Genomic DNA, 24,071 nt, shown 5'->3' on the forward strand with positions numbered 1-24,071 from the left:
CAGGAGGGGACCCCTGCCAAGCTGTCTTTCCCTTTAATTCCATAAAGCCCCATGCATATTGCACTCATTGCAAATTCTGTTGGGGAAGATCGAAACCCAAGTAGCTGACATTTTGAAACATTGTCTTTCAAACTTGTCCTGTCCCTTGCTTCCATTGATTTCCCATTTAAGAAATCTGTAGGAGAAAAACAAATTTGAGCAAAATTCATTGGTCTAAGATGAGTTGTTAGAGCCGAATTATGCCCCCCCTCCACCCTGAGACGAGTTCCATTTTTATTATGAATGTGATACATCTTTGTCTTGTGTTGTGCAGCCGTAAGGCTCCCCCAGCAGATCGACCAAGTAAATCAAGAGCCTGTTAAAAAGCAATATGGATGCTCCAAACAGACATTTCAGTCTTACTGGGTTACTGGATATCTTCGTTTTTATGACCACTTTCAAGAAGCAGATCATTTCATTTCGTTCTGTTTTCTTGCTCTCTCTGTTTGTTTGCAGCCCACCGGCTTTAGGTCAGCCATCTGTTTCTCAGAACATCATTACCCTTTGCATGCAGGGCCCGGCCCCTTTGATATGGTGGTCACCAGTTTCATTACCATGAACTGTAATGTAGCTGACTCTGCAAAGGAAATCTATGCCTTGAAAGAGCATTTTGAAAAGAAATTGATTCAGAGCTAAAGAGTGAATTACTATTTGTATGTTTAGTTAATTCTAAATAAATGTTTGAAGGACCTTGCTTAATTTGAGAAGGGAAGAAGAAACATATTGGATGTTATAAATGGTCTCAATCCAGACTCTTAGCTTGGCATTTTCACATTTGAATGTTTTATTTACATCTGTTCACAATTGGGATACCTTTCAAGGATGATTTTATTATCGAGAGATTGATGACAACTCTTAAGATCTAAAATACCAAAGTATGGGATTAAAAAAGGAAGATAGCAGTCACTGTCACATGTCAGATTGGATGTAAGCGCCTCACTTGGCAAAGAGTGAGACTGATGAGTTGTATTTTAAAACAAAGGATCCTGATGGCAGGAGATGGGGGTGGGGAGGGGAGGGAGACTGACTGCATTGGGACCTCGGGGAACTTTCTTTAGGGATGGACATTGTCTCATTGTCTGTACCTTGATTGGGGTGACAGTTTCACAGGTATAGACATTATCCTAACTCATCAAACTGTACACTTACAATGTATGCATTTTATTTTATGTAAATTTTAACTCAATAAGGTGGATTTTTTTTTTTTTTTTTTGGAAGTCCTGTTGGGTTTAGAATTAGGCAGTGTCACTTCTCTTTTCCAAAAGTGAAATGGAGGTCTAGAGAGGTAAAATGATGTGTCCTGAGTGACTTCAGAGCTCAGTGGTTTGTCCAGAACAAAGCAAAGGATGTGGGCCTGGAGCTTACTGAAAGTATTTTGCATCTTTACCGGCACTGTTGTTCCACTTACCTGTACACAGAGTGAGAGGAACTCCTCCATCCTGTATCCATTTGTATGCTTTTTGTTGTAAGATACACTCAGGAGCTTATCCTTACCACCGATACTTGTATCTTCAGCATTGAAGACAGCAGACAGCGAATGTTGGGGCTCACCATGGGTGTGTTTCAGGTTGTGCTCCCAGTTAATGCAGAAGACTCCCAGTTATGTGGTTTTTATTATAAGCAAGAGTTCCCAGAACTAATTTGTCTTTAAGAAGTCCCTGTGGATCTTCTTAGAAAAAATGGCATGGGCTTTGAAAAACCATTTATATAAAGCATATATAAAATAGTAGTGAAAAATAAAGAAGAAAAATTATTCAAGCTCTGCTACTTAGGAATGTGCTGTTAATGTTTCTTTCTTTCTTTCTTTTTTAAAGATTTTATTCTATTTATTAGAGAGAAAGACAGTGCAAGTCGGGGGAGGGGCAGAGAGAGGGAGAGAGAGAATCCCAAGCAGACTTCTCACTGAGTGTGGAGCTGACGTGGGGGCACGGGGGCTTGATCTCACGACCCTGAGATCACGACCTGAGCTGGAACCAAGAATTGGATACTTAACCCACTGGGCCACCCAGGCGCCCCTGTTACGTTTAACGTTTGAGAGACTGTCTTTTTTAAGCATTTCTCTGTTTAGAGTGTACCTGTTTTTGTTTTTTATTCCACAAAATAATGTCATAAATTTCTTTCCATATCTTAACCGAGCTCCTGGTTACTGCTGGGTGTTCAGGAGTTCCCCGGTTCCTCACCATCAGGTAATGCTGTGACGAGCAGCCCTGTCCACTCTTCTCTTCCTGTTTGTCTCAGGAGCTCCTTACAGAGACATTCCTCGAAGCAAAATGTTAGCCGCTGCATTCGCCGTGATTTAAAACATTCTAAGGGGGTAAGACACATCAAGCAGTGATAGTTTCCTACCCCTTGGCCTGCGTTTACCCAACGGTGTTTTTCTTCCCCTTTTGTTCTGTGTGCCCGTGCAGTTGCAGTACCACGCAGGCCTGGCGTCTGGCCTCTTGAATCAGCAGTCCTTGAAGCGCTCGGCTAACCAGATGGGAGTGTCCGCCAAGCGGAGGCCGAAGGCTCAGCCTACTACTCTTGTCTTACCGCCTCAGTGAGTAATGGGTTTGCAACAGTTCTTTCGTCCTGGGTGAACTCTTCTTGGTGCTTGTTTGTGGGGAGTGGAAAGTTGTTTCTTGTGAAATTGCTCTTCCTTTTGCCAGGGTACCTGCTAAGATTAGAAACCCAGCACGCAGGTAAAATCGTTTGCATAGATCCTACGTGAAGCAGTGATTGTGTGATTCCTAATTAACATATTTTGTGTGACTTTCCCACCTAGGATTTCAAGATACCTCATAGTCTTTTCTTCATTTCCTTGTCACACTCCCAGAGCTGGCAGAGCCCAAGTGCGGTTGTCCTTATCTAACCGATGACACAGCTCAGGGGCACGTTTTGAGAAGCTGCAGGCCACTCAGAGAATCTGGGGGAGCTGGGATTCGAGTCATGCTAGGCTCACTCGTTCTCTTAAATGTGCAAAATATGAGCCCTTCTTTATCCTAGTAGAGATAGGAGACACTGTAAGGTTCAGAAACGTCCAACTCAGTGATGGTTTTCACATGTGGGTACCTCCGTGGAGCTCGACCCCGATGAGGCCATGTGGCCATGGCTTCCAGAATCCCGTGAGGGGCCCCCCATGTTCCCGGTCTGTGCACGTGCCACCTCCCTACCCGGGTTTAGCACTGTTCCACCTTGTTCGAACGGTTGATTTTTAACCTGTTCTTGAACTTCATGTCACTGGAGCTGCAGAGTACATAATTTTCTGTTTCCAGCTCTTTTTCGCTCAGCATAATGTCTGCTAGACTCATCTAGATTGTCTGTTCTTTTTCGTTGCTGGGTAGTGTTCTCGTGACTATGTGACTCATAGTCACGAGACTTATCCGTGACCTGTGGGGCTACTTCGTGCTCGAAGCCCTAGCACGTGAAGGCCAGGGCTCACTTTGTGAGACTCGGCAGTGTGAACACACCAGTCTTTGCTGATAGCTTCTCTGTGAGCGCACACACTCCCCGGAGCGAGGCAGCACTGCCAGCGGCTGGCCTGGGCCTTTAGACACATTCCCTGTCCTGTCCTGCCCTCCCACTGTACCCCCTTTCGGTTACATCCTCAGTCACAAACTACAGTCGACACCTCAAATAATGCAGGGGTTACAGGCACAGTCAAAGATCTTGTATAACTTTTGGTTCCCCCCAGATTTAACTACTAATAGCCTAAGAGTGACTGGAAGCCTACAAATAACATCAACAGTCGATTAACATGTATTGTGTATATTAAATGTGTTATGTTCTTACAATAACATAAGCTGGAAAGAAGAAAATGTTATTAGGAAAATTATAAGGAAGAGAAAATACATTTAGAGTACTGTAGCGACAAAAATATCACAGATACGTGGATTCTTGCACTTCCAACCCGTGTCATTCAGGGATCAGCTGTACATTTTAAAATTTCCATCCAGAGGAGCGTTTTCAGTGAGACTCCGTTGTTTGCCTTTATAGAAGATCTCACTTATTTTCCGTTTGATGAGCAAATATTGTACCTCCTATCTGTAGGCACTGTCCTAGACTGTGGGGTTATAGTCATGAACAACACAGATACGGCCCCGTCTTCCTGAAGCTTTTGTTTGCAGGGGGAAAGAGACCAAAAAAAAAAAAAAAAAAAAGGCACCCCTCAACAAATTAATAAATTAATATAATAATTTCTAGTTAACGATAAATTAACAAATTAATATAATAATTTCTGGTTATGATTGGTGCTTAGAAAGGAACACATAGTGTAGTAAAGGTTGAGGTTGAGGAAAGTGCTTAGATTGGGTGGTCAAAGAAGGCCTCTCCAAGGAGATGACTTGAGGTGGAGAGAGGCCAGCAGAGAGCTGAGAAGTCACAGAGGATGCTTCGGGATCTTTTCCCTCATCCCTGGACACTCGCACCACCATTTCTATGATTTTCAGGTTTTCTTCATAATTAACATTTGCTTCCAGGAGAAGATGAACATAACCAACCGGCTTCCAAAAGGTGATTTTCTGCTACTGCATGGCCAGGTGCGCATTTTTCAGACACTTTGAGTGATGCAGAGTGAGAGTTTTCACTGGTAGGCGCTTCTGAAGGAACATGATCTGTGGTTCCTCATATGTTGACTTGGTGATTCTGCGAACCTTCAACTTTCAGCTCTCTAAAGTCTAATGGGCGTTGTAACTTGTCATTTTCCCTGCATGGATAGTCTACGGAGGCAAGATGTTTGGCGAGAAGTGAAAGACTTTCTAATGGTCCCATAAGACTGGAGCCAGAAAGTGTTTGTTGCTAACTCTCTCTTGACAAAAGTCAGCTCGTGGTCCATCTGTTCGCCATTTGTTCATTTGCATTGGCTTGAAACCTGTTTACAGGTGACGTGCTATTATGAGGACACTTAGAAACTATTTTAAGCACCAAGGCAATCAACAGACTCTGTTCTCATGCCAAAAAAAAAAAAAAAAAGGAGGTGTTCACAACTGTCATTATAAATTTATAATAAATCACTCAAAATACTTAGTGTCAAAGAGAAAAGTTGTTGCCGTGTACTAAGAATACAACATCGGAATGATTTCCTATACTCAGTAGCTTGTTTCCTGTGAAAATTGACTGCTGCTTTTTCACATCATTGAGCTTTTGGGGTTCACGGTCCCTTCAGAGACCTGTCCAGTAGTAAGGGTATATAGCTAAAGGACATTCAGTGCACTTTTCTTGAGCACCTACTACATGCTTCTTATTATGTTAGAGTCAGAAATAGAAATACCAATAAGACATAGTGCTGGACTAATTGAATTATAAAAAATGTTTAAATTAAAACATAGGCCACTAGTAATAAATACATATTGTAGGCCTTGAACCAACCAAAGGTGACACTAAAGGAAAACATAATAACACCATCACACAGAGAAAGCTACTGCTAAGGTTTTGATGGATATAATTCTCAACTTTTCTTATGTAAATAGAATGTTTAAAAATAAGAAACATCCTCCAAAAAGGATTGTATTGTAATGTTCTGTATCACATCTCAACATTTCTTGAATATAGTTGTTAGACTTGAAGGTAGTGTAATTTTATCTGCAGAACATTTAGATTTGCATATTAATCAGTCATGTTCTGGATGTATTCTGTAGAACACTGCTAATTACAAAATTTTTATTACAAGCACGGCATGACCATAAACTAACTCTGTCATTAAGGAAATCCCTTATAAAACAACACCCAAACTCTGTGTATCAGTCACCTACTGCCACATAACAGATCACCCCCAAGCATGGTCGTTTGACAACAGTAAACACCTGTCACATATTTTGTGGCTCAGGAATCTGAGAGTGGCTCGGCTGGGTGGTTCTGGCTCAGTCTCTCGGAAGATTGCAGTCAGATCTCAGCCAGAAATGCAGTCATTTGAAGGTTGGACTGAGGTTTGAGGGTCTTGCCCATGGTGGCTTGCTCACACGGCAGGCAAGTTGGTGCTGGTTGTGGACAAGAGGCCTCCGTCCCTCTCCATAGGAGACTTGAGTACTCCCATGACTTGCAGGTGACTTCTCCCAGGGCAGGGAGCCCAGCAGAGCTGATCCTTTCTCGGACCTAGTCTCCAAAGACACAGCATCAGTTCCACCCCATTCTGTTGGTTAGAAATGAGTCACTAAGTCTGATGTTTAAGGGGAGGGGATGAGGCTCTCCCTTTTGAAGGAAGATTGTCAAAGAGTTTGTGGTCGTCGTTTAAAACCACGGCAGTTGCCAGGGAGGAGAGTCATTGCACCGAGGGAAGAATGGCGGAGCCTGTACGCCCCATTCACTTATGTATTCAGCAAATGTGTACTCAGGGCCTACAAGTGTTTGGTCCTGTGCACTGTGCTGGGAATTTGGAGATGAATACGACACAGTTTTGGCTCTCACAAAGCTCTGAGCAGAAGCAGAGGAACAAACAAGTAGCAGGGGATCCTCGTAATGTGTGCCAAGCCCTAATGACATCCCAAAGTGCTCACGAAGGCACGGGCAGGGCGCTGAGAGAGCCACATGTAGGGAGGCCTAGCCAAATGTTGGTGAATTTCTCCACTGCCGGGTGAAGGATGGAAGCTTGACTTCATCAGGAGAGCTCGATGCTTCTCGCATAGGCTCACAGGATTCTAAGGAAAGGTTTCATTTCTCCTTGGAGGAAGCCACTGGAGGACCAGCACTGGACTCCATACTCACCCTCCTCTGGAACTCTGGTGATGTGGTGACAGATAGGTTTCTGCATTGCCTTGTGTCATCATTTGGATGGCAGGAAGGCTACCACAACAAAATCACGGGCTCTGTGCTGAGACCACAGGCACGGTGAGGGGGCAGGAGAGGTGTACAGTGTGTTTGTTTTTTAAATGCAGTCGACTTGAACAGTAGTAGTCTTTGAAGACGCTGATTCTGCCAGAGTTCCCATAGGATTAGTGATTCATGGGATTAATGATTCATATCTTTCTCCTCCTCCAAGGAAGCTTCTAAGAAGGCAAAGATGCTGTTCATGATGAAAGATCTTTTACCATATGTCAGCATTTGGAGGGCACTGATGAAGCCACCTCACTTCTCTGATTCCCCCCGAGTGTTGAATCCATTGTGGAAAAGGCCCTGTCATTTTCAGAAAGGAGCTGTGTCCCCTGTTGCTGGTAAACATCAGGCTTTTGACCCTTGTAGGAATGAGATCAGCTGACGGTTGCGGTATCTGTGTGTTTAATACATGTCAGATGCGGCCATGTTTGCTTGTGCTCCCTTAGATAGCTGTCTCAACTTCGCGACCCGTTGTTCGGCGCGCTTTCGTGTTAACATGGATACGGTTTTGGTCAAGATTGTCGAGCCAAGTGGCCTGGGACCCCTGGCGGCGACCTGATGAAGTGCCGACTGTCGGTGGGAGTGGGACGAGCGAATACTTACGTATTTGTATTTCCACACATAAATCTCACTTAGATTTGAGGGCAAAAATTGTTCTACAGAAGGGTGGGCAAAAATTGTTCTACAGAAGGGTTATCTTTCAAAGTATTACTGTCCCCTGGAAGTTGTGGGGACGGGTGGTTTCTTTTGTGTCATGTTATCCTTCCTGAAAAGGTGCTGCCAGCTCCATTAAGAGCACTTTTCCTGCCATAGGCTGCCTGTCTTCTAGTCACTCGGGAGGCGCTGTCCATGCTCCCAGCCAGGGACAGCCCGTCTTCTTCCCCACTAGGTCCACGCTCTCGGCTCTGCCAAGCCACTCGACCGCGGGTGTCCTCTTCACTCCCACGCCGTCAGGATTCCCCTTTCTCCTAGCTCGTTTCTAGTAGTACGCAAATGCGCTTACCCACACCCTCTCGTGGGAGCACTCCGCTCGTCACCCCACTTCTTCCAGCTCCCAGCTCCTCTCTCTCCTGACAGCAGGGCTTCTAGAAGGAGTGGACTATACTTCTTTCCAGTTTATCCGTCAGGCCACCACTGTCCTAATTTCTATCCCGATACCCCAGTCTTGCCTCTGCTGGAACTCCGCATAAGTAGAGACCTTCAGAGCATACTTTCTTTCCGATTTCTTTTGCTCAGCATGGTGTTTTGGAGATTCATTTCTGTTGTGTGTGTCCGTGGTTCATAGCATTTCATCGCTGAGTGCCATTCCTTGGTGTTCTCTGGAGTCTTCCATTACCATTTCCTTAACATTTTGTGTCTGCTTCAGTAGTACCTACCACCTCTCAGAGGGCGAGGAGTCTTCATGCTCCTGTTCTTGGATGACCTGCCTCAGGTTTGAGTAACAAAAACACCACCACAGAAACAGCATGTGGGACAAGTGTTGCTGGGGAGAAATGCCACCAGTTCGGGAGGTAGCCTGGATAATGACACGGCGCGTACACCTCGGGGTTCCAGTGTTTGAACAACAGATTGCCTTCGGTAGGGCCTCTAATTTGGCTGTGGGAGTTTAACTGACAGAGGCTCATTTTCTGCCACTGCCTTACACACTAATTCCCAGGAAGATCATCGACTTGAAATTACACACGGTGCTTATACAGATGATTGGATTCTTTCCAAGATGTGTGGTAAATGCCGCTTCTGTTCTTGAAAGGCAGAGGCTCGTGTTGTCTTTTGCTTAATGTGAAACCAACAGGAATCACGGAGAGCAAAGCAGTGGCATAAATCTGTCTTTGGCGATAGCGGTGAATGAGAGTGGGAGCTTCTCGTGGTCGTTGATGTTGAAACTGAGCAAGGTGAGTGTTGGCCAGGACAGACTGCTGCAAGCCCAGACCCCCTGTATTTTCCTGGCCATCACATCATTACCCTTCCTCTTGCTGATTTTTAAGAAATTTTTTTTTTTTTTTTTTGGAGGGGGGAACGTGTTTTTGTCCCTCGGCCGCACAGATATGAAACTCTAGGCTTCCGTAGTCGCTGTGCCATTACAGAAACCCCGATACAGATGTTTGAGGTGGACGCACGTCCTTGCAGGGACCTAATCTTCTTCCTGATGACTTGAGCTTTGTTTTGCCTCATGAGGCTCTTGAAACTTGGTCGAGGGCAGAAGTTGGTTCTGTGCTGATAAGTTTATATTAAATTCTTCAACGTAGATGATGATGGGAGCCCCGAATAAGAATATTTGGCGTCTCTTCTTGTTGGAGTTTAGTTTGCCTCTGAGCAGACCAGCAGTGAGTAAACCAGGAACGAGGAGCACCCTGGTTTGTTGCCACGAGCCTTAGAGACGCAGAGCATTGTATCCTGAATCCCTTTCTGCGGGGAGCCTCAGTCCACAGGCTGCCTCTTCCCGAGCGTGGGCTGCTGAGCAGAGCAAGCCTGCTGCCTGTACGGCGTGTCCCCGAAAGGAAGTAGAGAACTCTGTGTCTGTGAGTTTCGGAAAAGTCATCAAAACTTAAGTAGGAACTCACTAAATCCTTCTTTCCCCTACCGGCAAGTATTAAGTAACAATATTCATTAAATACCACTGAGAGGCTGTGTAATAAAGAAATAATCCTAGGCCTTGGTGGCTGTAACTCTCCAGAAGAGTTGAAATTGAGAATATAATTAAAGATTAAAACATTGTTTGCATTCTAGAACATGGAGAAATCTTTGTCTCCGTTGCGGGACCATATTAATAAGGAAGAGATCAGTTTCCAATAACCGCGCGGCAGAAGCTCCCTTATTCACGTCGCCGTGCTTCAGCGGGCTGGCTCAGGGCTGCTCTTGCTTTTCCCTGCAAGACTGGCACTGCCGCTGGAACGGTGGGATGTACCGGCCCCACCGTGGAAGAACGGAGCCTCGTCTCGTCGGGGTCCCGAGTTTGCATCGGAGTGTGCACACGGCGACGATCTTCAACCCTCGTCGTCTTCCTCTGTTTCATCAACAAAACTGTTTCCAGCCTCTGAGTTTCAGGCAGTTTTCCATACGAAGGTTAAAAGGGTAGTAGAAGCGAGCGTGCCTGGCTCTTGTAAGGTTTTATGGTTGTGACTCGGAAAGGCCCGCTTGACAGTGACGGGAAGAAACCCTCCGTGGTCAGAGCTCCGAGCAGCAGGGGCTGGGAAGAGCCTGGGCCTTGCCCGATTGCGTCGTACAAGTCTAACCGCCCCAGCACCATTTCATCCGTTCCCTCCGCTTTTTTGTTGCTGCTCACATTGGTTTTCCATTTGCCTCGAAATAGAATCCAAAGGCATTTTGAGGCCAGCGGTGCAGAGCGGTCCCCTTGTGTGTCCAGTCCGCCCGGTTGCTCGCCCTCCTCATTCCCAGCGTCTCGTCGGGGGGCTCAGAGGAGACGCACTCAGTGGTGGTTCCTGCCATGTCCTTTCTCGTGTGACTTTGCGCTCGTGTTATTGGCAGGTAGAGAAGGCAAGTGTGTCGCTCAGTCTGTTACTGACTGGGGAAGGCAAAAGGTGGTCCAGGGACTGGGCAGGAAGAAACCTTCAGCTCATAACCCCTGTGACGCTTGGCTTTGTGGCTCTCCTGTGGCACTTGCCACTCACTGTCTGCCTTGTGTTTCGGCTACACTGGAAACCCCTTGGGAACTGGGGCCCCCTGCCTCTCCTTTCCCGCCTGGCCTTGTCTTGGGCACCGAGGGCTGGACAAGCATGTCCTGCGGGCTGGTTCCCCTCTGAGCTACCGTTTGTCCCCACGCCCACTGGCCGATAAGGCTGAGAACATCTTTCTACAAGCTGTTTACCGCTCGTGGCTCTTAGTAAATTGAAAGTGTAAGTGTTGGGTATTTAGATGGCTGGGAACCAGGTGCCATTTGGACCGACAGAAATATCTCCGGGGGAGGATTTGGAGGTGCCGGTCTGGCCCTGCTGAGTGAGGACAGATAGGATTGGATCTGGAGGCTCGGGTGGCAAGCAGGCCTTGCAGTGTGCTCCCGCGGGGGGCGGCGGGCCCTGGGGGCTCAGGAGCGGGGCCGATGTGTGGAAAGTGGTATATTAGGAAGATTAATCAAGTAGCAGATAAGTCAGGTGGTCCTTCGTAGCTGTTTAAAAGATAATTGGTTCATGTTACTTATCTTTTATCCCTTCTCTTTGGGCAGGAGGAAAATCTCTGGGAGAAATAAACGAGGAATCCCTCATAAATATTAATGTAAAAATCTGTCTATGGAGAATAAATATAGGGACATTTTGTTTTAAATGCTCTATGTCGTTGTGCTTCATTAGCATATATGTTGTAAAAGATCCTTTTCTTCCCTTGAGAGAACCATATTTAGTTCTACTAATAGCCGCGCGCTGAAATCTGTAGCTTGTCAGGACTGTCGCACTTGGGACGGACAGAACTACTTTGCTCTCCTGCTTCAGCCAGAGGGTTTCCATACTCAGAAGTGCTGGCCCTTGGCAGGAAGCCAGTAGGAAGTCCTGGATCCTGTCTTACTAGCTAGACCCTCTGTCTGGACCTTTGCTTCCTGCTGTCTGGTCCCCTACTGTGTCTGTGTGTATGTACGCGTACGTGCGTGTGCCTCTGTGTGTGTGTGCACGTGCGCGTGTGTGTTTATACTTGTCACTCTGTAAGCATCGACCAAGCACTTTCTGCAGGCTAGGTGTTTGCTCCATCCGGCTGGAACTCTGAAAGTACAGAAGTCCTGCTGTGTAAACAGAGGAGAAACAACGTGAGTTCTGTCTGACGCATGTTAAGTTGGAGGAGCTCACAGGTCTTGAGTGAAGTGATATGATGGCCTGTGTTGAGACACTCCGTCCTCCCCTTTCTCAGAAGTGTGTGTGTGTTGGGGTGGGGGTGAGGGTGGGGAGAATTTGGTAAAACCAGCTCCGAACTGTGGAAACTGGGAGAAGAGAGCATGAGGCCGCTGACGAGCTCATTACAGTTTGATCAGCTGTTGTGTGTACTTGAACATTTTCACAATCAGTGTTTTTAAAATACAGGTCTGGAACTTGGATTGTTGTTGAAGAAATCGTTTTGGTAATCAGCTCCTTAGGGTGCTAGGGGAAGTCTCGAGAGTGGATAGAATCTGCCGGGGTGGAGGAGGGAGACCAGAGGAGGCGGGCAGGAGGAGATGGGGGAGCCCTGCCGCCCCGCCCTCCCTGCCGGTCTTGGTGGCACTTGAGCCCCTTACTGCCTTGTCCTGGTCTTGGCCTCACTCTCAGCTCATCTATGTTTATCTCGGGCATGGTGTGACATAGACAAGGATTTAAGTCTCAGTGTCTTCCACAGATACTGAATCAAAGAGAAATTACATAAAACAGAAAACTATAATAAACAACTTGGCCATTAAGGACCAAGTCAAACGTGGCAGCCTGTAGAATCAGTTTAAAAATTATATTTCATTTATCCACTAATTGCATTTCTCCTTTACAAGGTGATTTTATCCAGGAAGACAGCTGTCTAGTGTGGTTATGACATCACTCTGGCCATTACTGGTGAAGGAAGAGAAGAATGGGTGGTTGTACATACAATGTTCCCCCCCCTTGGATTTTAAAAATCCATTTTTGCATAACAAATATCCAGAGTCTCCGGGTTGTTAATATTTTGCACTACGTCATTCCCAGCTAACACTGTTGGGAACTGAAACTTTTTTATTTTTATTTTTTTTAAGTCTTTCTGGTCTTTCTTAATGGAAAGTAATTTTGGTGGTCTCTTGCTGTGTATCTCTTTTTCCTTCTCTCTCTGCCATGTAGGCTGTTAGTGGCCCATAGATTTTTGCCCAAAAAGTCCCTATTTAGGGTTACAAGTGACCAAGAAGCAGTGAGTCCGTTTCTCTGTTCACCTGTGATGAAAACTGTTCTTTATATAGAGCGCTGACGTGTCCAGTGGTCTCAGTAACATGAGAACAAGTGTGAGTGGGAAATGGCTTTGTCTCTTTGCTTGAGGCTCTTAGGGTAGGGTGGATTTTGATCAGGTGACAATAGTTGCTCTGATAGTCCCCATTCAGGCATTTTTAGTAAGAAAATGTAAGAAAACCTCTTTCAGCTGAGACCGTACGTCTGGCTTCCTGAGGCGCTAGGGAGAACATCTCCCCAAGTTCGTGAAGGGTGTCGCCGTCTCTCTCTTCGGAAGCAGTTTCTCAGTCTAGATTAAGCTCTGAGCTCAGGCCTGCTGGTCCTTGGGATGAGCTGTCAAGGTCAGTCCTCACTCTGGGGACATTCTGCAAGCTGGGCAGTACAGGCCTACCTCGGGGATATTGCAGGGTTGGTTCTTGACCACCAAGATAAGCTGAATATTAGAGTAAAGCGAATCAAATGAAAATTCCGGTTTCCCAGTCCATATAAAAATTATGTTTGCCCTCTACTGCAGTTCTGCGACGTGTGCAATAGCATTATTATCCAAGAACAGTGCACGTACCTTAATTAAAAAATACTTCCTCGCTGAAGATTGCCGGCTGTTATCTGAGCTTTCAGAGAGGCGTCATCACTGATCACAGAGCACTGTAATGGAAATAATGCTAAGGAAAAAGCTTGAAATATTGCAAGAGTTACCGAAATGTGATGCGGAGACATGAAGGGAGTGAATGCTTGTGGAAAAATGGCATCGGTTCACTTGCTCGGTGCAGGGCTGCCACTGACCTTGAATCTGGAGACAGTACAGCAGGGCGCAGGCAGACCAGGTAGGGCTGTGGTGGACACGACGGGCTCCCAAGCGGAGGGACTAGCCCGCCACACGTGGTGATCCCTTCTCCAGAGACGAGGGGCCTTTCAAGCAGTGAGTCCCAGCCCTGGCTGCACATTAGAATCATATGCGGGCGAGGCCCTGTCGTGGCCACATTGAAACGGCTCCTGGGAAGATTCCTGTTTCCTTCTGAGATTCAGAAGTGCTTCTTCTGGAGGGGTGTGAGGAACGCTCCGGGGTTGGGGGGATCTGGGAAACCATCATCAGAAGGTTTTTAGGTCAAGGGGAATGACTGTTGTGGGGAGACTTGGCAGAGCTTATTGCCTGTGGCTTAATGCCATGAAGGGAACTTGCTAGAATGTAGAACTCAGAAGTTGGCTGGTTCTTCATTGGCTCGCAGTTGTGTCCAGTGCTGCCAGTAGCTTTCCCGACCAGTTTTAGCTTGGGACCCTTGGGTCAACACACCTTGAGGTTTGGTTCCTCTAGTTAAATTAGTATCTCTAAGCGTGTTGCATTGTCATTAAAGACACTTTTAAATTTATTTATGTAAATCAGAACTACACAGTTCAGTGCATTGCAAATCTGATATGTAGTCTTTTTGTCTTACATTTTTAACAGCTTTATTGTACCTGTTTAAAGTGTATGTACCTACGAAGCCTTTGCCTTACTTACCAGTATCAAGATAATGAGCATACTGTTCACCCCGAAAGTGTCCTCATGTCCCTCTATGATTCTTCTCACTCCGCACCCCTATCCCCAGGTAACCACTGGGCTGCTTTTTGTCACTGTATATTAGTTCACATTTTCTATGCGTTTATATAAATGGAATCATAACAGTGCATTATTTTCCATTCACTGTAATTATTTTGAGGTTCATCTCTACTGTTGCATGTATCAGATCATTTCTTTTCACTGCCACATTGCATTCCATTGAATGGATATGACCACACTTTGTTTAGCCATTCATCTGTTGCTGGATATTTGGGTGATTTTCGTTTTTTTACTATTGCAAGTAAATATTCATGTACAAATCTCTATATGGACATGTGCTTTCATTTCTCTCAGGTAAACACTTAGGAATACCACATCTGGGCCATGTGGTAGGTATATGTTTAACACGTTAAGAAATGGCCAGATTGTTTTTCCGGGTGACTGTGGTTCTAGTTGCTCCACGTCCTCGCCAACACTTGGTATGGTCAGTCTTCCAATGTTAAGACATTCTAAGAGGTATGTAGTGGTAGCACATCGTGGTTTTAACATGCATTTAACATGACTCATGATGTTGAGCTGCTTTTCTCATGCTTATTTACCATCTATATATCTTCTTCGGTGACGTGCGGAAAAAAAGGTGAGGCCTACTGCATGGGAACGTACTTTTGAGAAAGGTACTTTGATGGCTTTGGAAAGATCTTAATGTAGATCCTGTCATGGGTAAGTTATTACACATTGACTGGTTGGTGAGTGTCTGTCCAGTAGCTCGTGTGCGCTCATCATTTCACCGGGCGCTGTGGGGCATTCAGAGGAAACAGTGGTCACAAACTGGAGCGCCCCCGTGTCTGAACCCTCCAGGGTTTACTGGAACGTTCCGTGGTGCTTCTCTACCCTGTTTATCCTCCTTCTTATACCTGTGTCACAGCTGTGAGTCTAGGGTTGGTTGGTGTTGGGGACAGGTTTTTTCATTTAGTTTGTCCTGATTTTTCTGGTAGGGGATCTGTCTTCCAACCACCAGAGTCCAGCCTCTTGCTGTTCTTTAATTGGTATTTACTTACAGCCTGCTCTGCCTTTTATTAACTTTTAAAACTCAACAGATAAAATCTAATCTCCATAATGCTAGGTACTAGATAAGGTCAGGGATGAATAAACCTTCCTCTAAGGAACTTAAAAGTGTCCTGGAGAGACAAGTCAAGAGGCCATTTGGACCCAAAAGGACATGAAATTGACCCTAGGGAACCAGGAAAAGCTCCCTGGAGGACTGGACTTGGAAAATTTGAAATATCCCATAAATGGACTTAAATACACTACTGGTGTCTCACATTAGAATGGCCTATGACAGGCTCGCAGCCCAGTACCCCCCAAAAAGAGACAGTATAAAGGAGCAGAGGCAAGAAGTCATGAAGACAGAAGTTGGACCTGCTGGGGAAGACCACCCCTGCACCCTTACCCTTCTGCCCAGCTCTTCTCCTGGAGCCCACCTCTCAGAGAGCTGAAGAGATACCACTCCCCGCCACTCGGAAGAAGACTTGCTGGGACCCAGGCAGCTGCTTATCCGCATGGGGTCCTATCAGTGTCTTCCATGGGTGCCATGATGTGATTGGGAGACTGGGAGATTGCTGTGGAAGTGGGTCTGAGACAAAGGCCCCTTCTGTGGCTCTCCTTTCAAGGCGGGCCCCTCCTCATGGTTGTTCTCTCTTACCCCTCCCATCTTTGCCCCTAGAAACCTTGTTTTTAACTCTTTAGTAACCATGAGAAACTTTACCAGGCTTGAGTCTCAGATCAAACTTGTAGAAGACTCCAGTCTCTAATCATGGTGGACATAGGAAAATACGATAGGGCAGCCTTTTGGGATTCCCCTGTGTGCCCTGCTCACAGATGAACTCCCTTGTGCATGCCTGAGCTGAAGCTTCTCATGGCCCTCACCTCTCTTACTCTGCTGCATCTGGGGCTCAGGCAGAGGTATTCCTGCATGGATCTCTCAGGGTTCTGACAGAAAGCCCCTGCAGCCAGGGGCTGTCTATGTAGCTGCCCCAACTCCCCACACAAGGAGTTAGGCTTGCTGGCACTTAATGCCCCCAGAGGAGAAACTGAAGGGTCCTTAGCTACAATTTCAGTAACTGGTCGTCTCTCCAACCCTAGTGCCACTCATCTACTCCTACACTTATATCTTAGTGCCCCAAGCACAATATCCTTGTGACTTCCTCATAGCCTTAAATAGTTTCACTTCATTTTTGTTACATCATTAAGCCAACGTAAATCCTGAGCACAGTAGCCCTAGGAGGATGTTCTCTTCTATCTGACATATAACAAAATTGAGATTTTTTCTTTTCTTTTTTTCTTTTTTTTTTTTTTTCCTTTGGGTGGGTTTGGGCACCATGAGAAATGTAATAGAATAACTGAAATAAGTAAACAAAGTTTCCAAAATCCTTTTCATTTTCTTCACCAGAAATCCCAGTTTTTGTTGTTCATTAGATCGCAGTCCCCTCCCCCAACCCCCACGGTGTGCCCTGCACCAAACTTGACTTTACACATCAGATGGGGAACTAGGCTCGGTTGTTACGAATCGCTTCCCTCTCCCCAGTTTTTGGCACTTTATTTTTTAACAAAGGCTACTTATCATTTAAAGGTCTCCTAAGACCAGTTAATTCAATGCAGCTCCTTCACCAGACGTTTAGACCGTATGTGGCGTCGTCCTCCCCGCGGAGCCCCGTCCGATAGTGTTGAGGGACTTGCCTACAGTGTCCGGAAAACCCAGACCCGGAAGGGCCAGGAGGCAGCTACTTCCCTGCCCTCATTTCAGCGTGAAGGAAACTTCTCTTCAGGTAGCGAAGTACTGTCCTCAGAGACGTCACAGAGGGGCATTAAGAGCAGTGCCAGGACCGGGAGCTCGTGACCCTTATTCCTGTCATGGTCCAGCCGAGCCTCGGCCACTGCATCCCCTCTTGGGTGGGTGAGAGTGATAGAGAAGGAAGAGAGAGAGGAACAACCAGCGCAGTAAAACATGGTATCTTTTCTTGGGGAGGGGGAGGGGGGATTGCTGTTTCTGAGGGAGCCGCACACCGCCATCTCTGTTGTGCTATGCTGAGATTGCCCCGAGTGGGACACTTTGCTGATTTCTCCTTGGGTCTTGCTTGCAAACCTGGCAGAAGCCACACGGCCCATTGTTTCTGGTTCTTTGCCGGTGGAAGGGCTGCTTTCGGCATTTGCGTACTAAGAATTCTAGCTTTCTGCTTCAGCGTTCCTTGTGGCCCTGGAGCTCTGCCCTGTTAGCACCGCTTTTTGGCAGAAAAGCAATAGTTTATCAGCCAGTAGGAACAGATATTTCTGTTCTACAAATGAGCCCAGATTTATAGACTCAGAGTTCAAAGAAATGAGATGAGAGATCACCGACCAGAGCTGGGTCTGCAGAGAGGGAAGGAGCACCGTAGGACTGGTTAATTACGGGAGCCGTGGGAAAGGCACTCATTTAGATTTTCCTTTGTGCTCTCAGGGGTGCTGGTCCTCTCCTTGACGACACTGAGGCTCAGAACCTGTGCAGTCTCCCGGCTGGGAAGTAGGGGCACTGCGGGAGGTGGGGGCCCTGGGGCTCCAGGAGCCACAGCATCTTCAGGGCAGGGCTGTGCCTCGTATGCACCCCTGTCCTCGGTAAGGCTTTCCAGAAGCAGATGCTGAGGTGGAATTGGGGGTGCAGTATATTTAGTAGGGATCAGCCCCTGTGAAGGGAATGAGGAGGAAGTATGCTCGGGCAGGGGGCGGCTGTCAGCTGTGACGCAGGCCTGACAAAGCCTTGTTTGCCTGGGAGATCCCGGGAGAGGACCTGACCTGTGAGAGCCTTCCAGTCTTTTTTTCTAGACCCTTGACAGTCTGACCACTCACCACGGCCTGTGAGTCTCTGTCTCATCCGTGCCCCTTGTTTTTCCATTCAGTGCACTGCTCAAAGCACTACCTCTTGGGAGCCCCCACCCTCCTGCTGTCTCTCCTGACTTCCCCAAGTGAATCTGACTGTAGCTGCCATGCATTGTTACCCACACAGCCAGGCGGCCTATCTGTAGAGCAGGCTGGGCCTTTTCCCTCCTCCTTTAGCTGATCAGACGGGGTTCTCTACACAGCCATAGGTATGGGCTGTGGGAGGAAAGCTGGGCCCAACCTGGTGGGCACCCTGGGGTCTGAAGCCTCCAGTTCTGCTTCTGCTCGGCCCCACACGTGCTGCCTCCGGCTTAGAGCTGATTGTTACTGGGCCTGCTCAACCTCTGGACAGCACCCAGAGGGGCCCAGCACCAGACACTGGGCGTCTTTCCTTGTGATAAGAGGTACAGAATGTAATGATACGTGTTCTACTTTGGATAGGTATTAAAAGCTGTGAAAGGTCTGACACTTTTATTCCCCACCACTCTCCTGACCCCCCTTTTAAGCTAAAACGTTAGCTTATCCCAGTGACTTGGAGGCTGACAGAAGTCCCAGCAAAATGAGTCGTCAAGAGTGTCAGCAGGGGGCGCCTGGGTGGCTCTGTGGGTTAAGCCGCTGCCTTCGGCTCAGGTCATGATCTCAGGGTCCTGGGATCGAGTCCCGCATCGGGCTCTCTGCTCAGCAGGGAGCCTGCTTCCTCCTCTCTCTCTCTCTGCCTGCCTCTCTGCCTACTTGTGATCTCTCTCTGTCAAATAAATAAATAAAATTAAAAAAAAAAAAAAAAGAGTGTCAGCAGGGTCACATTGGCTCCTTGAACCCCATTCCCGTGGGTTGACACAGGGGGCTTTAGAGAGATGCCTGTACTCGGTGCGTTACAGCGCAGGAGGGAACTCTGAGCCTGGGGACCCACTGCATTACAGCAGCCTGGGAGCAAACCTGTTCTTTCTTTATGGAGATATTACCTCATCCTTCAAGGCTGCCCACTGCAAACACAGCCTTGAGCATCATTCCAGACAAAGAGTGGTCGGGGCCGCAGCACAGCCGGCAGATGTGTGGGCGTGTGAGAAATCTGTCTCTCGATAATGAGATGTCCTGGCATGTTGCTGGCCCCTGGATCTCCAAACATTCAATGGATGGAAGACAGAGCCTGTGTTGACCAAGGTCTCTGATGACTGGGGCGCCTCTTGCACCTCCGACCTGATCCACATGACGCAAAGGACGTCGTGGATCACTGTGCTGATCTGAGGGAGGTCTGGACATCCGGGAGGGCGGAAGTGTGCTTTCCGCCGGAGCCGGTAAACCTGTGCTGTCCGGTGTTCCATGGAGCGTGAACTGTTTCTGATAGCTTTTTTGATTGGAATAGAAAAAAATGCATTCACTAAGTCAGTGGCTGTATATGATCAGAGGTTGTATTACTGTGTTCTAGAGAGGACAGCAGATTTGACACAGCGGCCAGGATCAGGGCTGCCTCTCTGATTGAGCTCTCCGTGGTCTGCAGTCTTCCTCCAGGATCCCTCTGGTTTCTGCAGGGGTCAGACTGGCTAGTTGAGCAGATATGATGGAGGTTGTGCCCCTGCATCCCATGGCTCCTTCGCGGTGGCACTTAACCCCTGCCGTTGCCCTGGGCGCCAGTATTGTTTCTGATTTGCTGTCTTGGCCGAGGCTGGGAGTGGGACAGGCCAGGGGAGTGTCAAACCTCGGCTTGGCCTTGCCCACTCCGGGAGGTCTTAACCCGCAGACCAAGGACCTAAAGTGGTGATCACACCAACTTCCAGGTGTGTCGATCTCAGTTCCATGCCGCCGGATGGGTCTGCAGACCCAGTGAGGGGACGTGCTGTAAGCCAGACCTTGGCCAGGACTCTCTGTCTAGTACCTGGCCCCCAGCATGCCCCTCGATCAACAGTAGGGGGATGTGATGCCACTTCAGGGCTGTGGGAATTAGTGTCCATGCAGAGAAGGGGCTCTCTGCAGCTGATACCTGCCCTGAATGAGCTGACAGCTGGAGCTTGCGTGTCGACTGTGCCCCAAGGCTGGACAGCCGGGTCTTCTGGAAAGGGAGCTGCATGGTGGTTTCCACGTCCACTGTGTCTTCCTCCTCTGTGAGACTCTTACTGTGTGGCTAAGATCCAGAATACGGGTCTTCAGTCCTACCTCTTCCCCCTTAGTATTAATCTTTCTTAGGTGTAGCCTTTCAACATGGAAAGTAAGGGTTTGCAAGGGAGAAGCTTTGCTCCTTCTTTTTTTTCCCCTTAATAAATACCAACTACTGTTATTTATTATCAGCAGACTTACGTAAGGAATACGGAGAGCCCCTGTTCTTAGAAATCGACCGTCCAACTGGGGATTTAGAACACAGTGTGTTCTAAATAAACAAGGACGTAAACTAAAAAAGCAGGTTCTCCAGGTGACCGGGTTTGAACGCGGGGTCTCCCATTCAGTCTCTGTGTGCCTCGGGGTGTGTGACTCGACTTCCCTCACCCCTCATTTCCTCACCAGGGAAGGAGGGGTAACCGTGGGGCGGGAGGGCCGTATCCACCGTATGGTGACCACGTGGTAAGTGCCGGCGGCTCATTTCTTACGATCATTGTTACTTACAGTAATAGTGGTGGGACTCCGCGGAATGAGTATTGTGGGTGGGCAGGTCCGCCGGGCTCCCAGGGCGGGGCCGTGAGGGGCTCTGTGGTGAGGCGGGCTTGCAGCATTAGCCTTCGCTTGAGTATGTGTGTTCCTTTTAAGAGTGGGCACGCAAGAACTGCAGTATCGGTAGATTAGAATGTTACAGATTTTTGTTCCTGTTTGCATGCCACTCACTGTCTGCCACGGCCGTGTCCTGAGAGGCAGAAAGAGTCCTGTTAATGATGGTGGAAACAGTAATGCGGCCTTCTTTTTCTTTTCCTCAGTTTTAGACTGAGATAAAATTACGTCTCGCATTGGCACGTCTGTTCTCTACTGTGCACATCCGCATGCACACCTGTGCTCACACACGCACAGACACGCAGTGCGCATGGGAGGACATTGTTTTCTTTCCAGATAATGTCACGGGAATTGGGCAATGAAGAATAATAAAATGTCGTAACAGAGGTCACCAAATGAACTTCTAAAAGCTCTACTAACAGGCATTTTTGGTAAATGTCTTGGTTAGTAATAATTAATGAATCCAAGACACTGAAAAATCTATGAGTTCCTTCCTGAACCTTCAAGGAAAATTAAATTCCATTTTATGTATTTTGTGTTGTGTGTTTTATTGTATTTTAATTTTGAAAATTATTAATTTATGTACGTTAAGTGTGGTGCCTTAAACAGGACGTTAGGCTGTGAGTGCCCTGGCTTTCTGAGAGGGCAGATGGGCTACAGGCCACATTTGCCTGTTTCCCTTCCTGAGTTTGATTCAGATCTCTGAGAGGTGCGGGCAGGGATAAATATTGAAAGTGTTTTTGTTGCTTTTAATAGGGAGTTAGAAAACAGGCTGCTTTGGATTCCCAGTGCACCTGATAAAATTGGGGTGCTTTTAACTTGTTCCTGGATGGGTTAGAGAATGTGGGGATAGCAGCTCTGCCTTCAGACATAATGGGAGCACCTGGGCGGCTTAGTTGGGTAAGCATCCTACTTCTGGTCTCAGCTCAGGTCTCGATCTCCATGAGTTTGAACCCCGCGTCGGGCTCCGTGCTGGCGTGGAGCCTACCTTGAAAACCCAAAAGGACCAAAAGAAGTTCTGAATGGGGGTATCTGAGGGTATTTCTGTCTCAACAGGTGCAGACTTAGGTCTCTGACGGCACCTGCCATTTCTGAAGTGCAGCTGTGCTTGAACGTAGCAAGCGTCTGCTGTTTTGTGTGGATGCCTTAAAGATATTTGGGTACAAGTAGCAGTTATGGAAAACTGTCAGAATTTGTCTTGGAAGGGAAAACAGGCTCTTCTTTTAGTGCCTCTGGGTTATGATTTAAGAGACAACACTGACTTTGCTCTGCTCTTTAGCACACCTCCAAATTTCTTATTGTTCCTTGCCCCTGTAACGCCAATGACCTTGATCGATGAACTGACCACAAATGTTTATGGGTTTCCCACCCCATGTCTGACTGGCACATGGTGATATGTGCCCTGGGCTGTGGGGAGCTTGCAGTCCCATTGGAGGTTGAAATTCTCTTCAGAGGCAGGTCAGAGAATATGAGTTCCTGATGATTTGTATACTCAGTCCTTCATGAGACTGTTGTGAGCTGAGGTCCTCTGGAAAGTAAGATTTGGCCAGATCTCCTTCTGTAACAGAAATCCTAGATTGGGTCAGGCTGTGGGCCTTGGGGAAGAACTGCAGAGCATGGAGTTTAGGGTGAACCAGAAGACCACACCCCCTTAGAGCAACACTGCGATCAGTGGCCAGGTAGGCTGTATGAACAAAGAGTGGATCCAGAAGGACTCAGTCTGTGGTTTGGAACCATTTTTGGAATCACAGACAGCCCTTGTCCTTGGAAAATGTGTCGGATGCCCTAAACGTTTGTGGAATTAGTATACTAGAAACTATTCCATATATTAGAGCTCTGGAATGCCTAGCCAGACAAGATCCTGGTCTCATGGAGATGGTAGTCGGCAGTTTCAGGACCCCAGGTCGTCAAGAACCTCAGGATTGGTCCGAAAGAGGGAATCCAGGTGGAGGCCCCTGGACAAAACAGGATAGCCATCAGAGCAGGAAGGTTCCAGAGCCGTTGACTCCTTGGAGAACCAGAGTTGTTGAAGATGAGCCACCGGTATTTATTCCAAGGTATCCAGGGGCTCAGCTGTGGGAAGGGAGAACACTGTTAAGGGCCCCAGCCCGTCGCAAACAAGACTGGATCCGGACTTTGAAGGAGGCAGAGCCTGTCTTAAACAGAGAGGGTATGGGAAGGAAATGCGCGGTGGGCCGGGGCGGGGCAGCGAAGAAGACCGGAGGCAGGGCTGGTTCTGTGGGACTAGGGGAGTCTGCTGTGCGGCTCACGTAAGCAGGAGCGTGGGCGGCTCTGGCTCAGGTAGTCTGAGTAGTGCGGAGCCAGTGCCATAGCGGGAGCCGGGTGCTGCTGGCTCAGTCACCTTGCAGGTGAAGGTGCTGCTTCCTGAGGCGGTGCTAAGTGCCAAGACACAAGTGTATCATGCTGAAGTGGATTATGGGCCAGTTGATAGCGAATTTGTGGTGTTCGTTTTCTTGGAGAGAGTGTGTGGGTGGGTGGGGAGGAGCAGAGCCGGAGGGAAAGGGAGAGCAATCCCCGCCAGCTCCACACTCGGTGCGGAGCCTGACTCGTGGCTCAGTCGTGGGACCCCGAGGTCATGACCTCCGCCAACATCAAGTCTGATTCTCGACAAACTGAGCCATGCGGGCACTCTGTGAATTTGTGTTACTCTATTTTAATTTTTGAAAAAGTATGTGTATATGGGGGACGGGTAGGGAAAGCAAGCTGACGTTTATGAGTTGATGAGACAGCTCTCTCTACGTTTTCATAGTAACAAGTTAAATTAAAGATCAGAGAGCTGGTAGCAGGACATTGTGGGCGTACTCAGTGCCACCGGACTGCACACTTGAACATGGTTAGCGTGGTAAACTTTATGTTGTTTTTTACCACAACATGGCTAAAAAATGGTTAAGATGGTAAGTTTTGTGTTACATGTGTTTTACCACATTTAAAAAATAACCCGTATCTAGGGTGCCTGGGTGGCTCAGTTGGTTAAGCGACTGGCTTCGGCTCAGGTCGTGATCCTGGAGTCCGGGATTGAGTCCCTCATCGGGCTCCCTGCTCGGCGGGGAGTCTGCTTCTCCCTCTCCCTCTGCCCCTCACCCCACTCATGCCCTCTCTCCAATCAACCAATCATTCTGTCTGTCTTTAAAAAACGTAATAATACATACCTTACCTACAAAGGGGTAGTATCAGACTGTGATTGGCAGCACAGACCCACTGCCAAGACC

General features: G+C 47.6%; 1 protein-coding gene across 2 annotated transcripts in view; it reads left to right on the forward strand.

The window, feature by feature from the left end:
- Positions 1–24,071, forward strand: part of MED27 (mediator complex subunit 27) — a 193,353-nt gene that overhangs the window by 61,690 nt on the left and 107,592 nt on the right. For both annotated transcript variants that reach the window (XM_059141032.1, XM_059141031.1), the window contains exon 3: positions 2,448–2,578. In XM_059141032.1, coding sequence (XP_058997015.1) covers positions 2,448–2,578 — 131 coding nt within the window. The remainder of the gene's footprint in view (positions 1–2,447; positions 2,579–24,071) is intronic.

Source organism: Mustela lutreola, chromosome 12 (assembly GCF_030435805.1).
Source record: "Mustela lutreola isolate mMusLut2 chromosome 12, mMusLut2.pri, whole genome shotgun sequence".
Classification (NCBI taxonomy): domain Eukaryota; kingdom Metazoa; phylum Chordata; class Mammalia; order Carnivora; family Mustelidae; genus Mustela; species Mustela lutreola.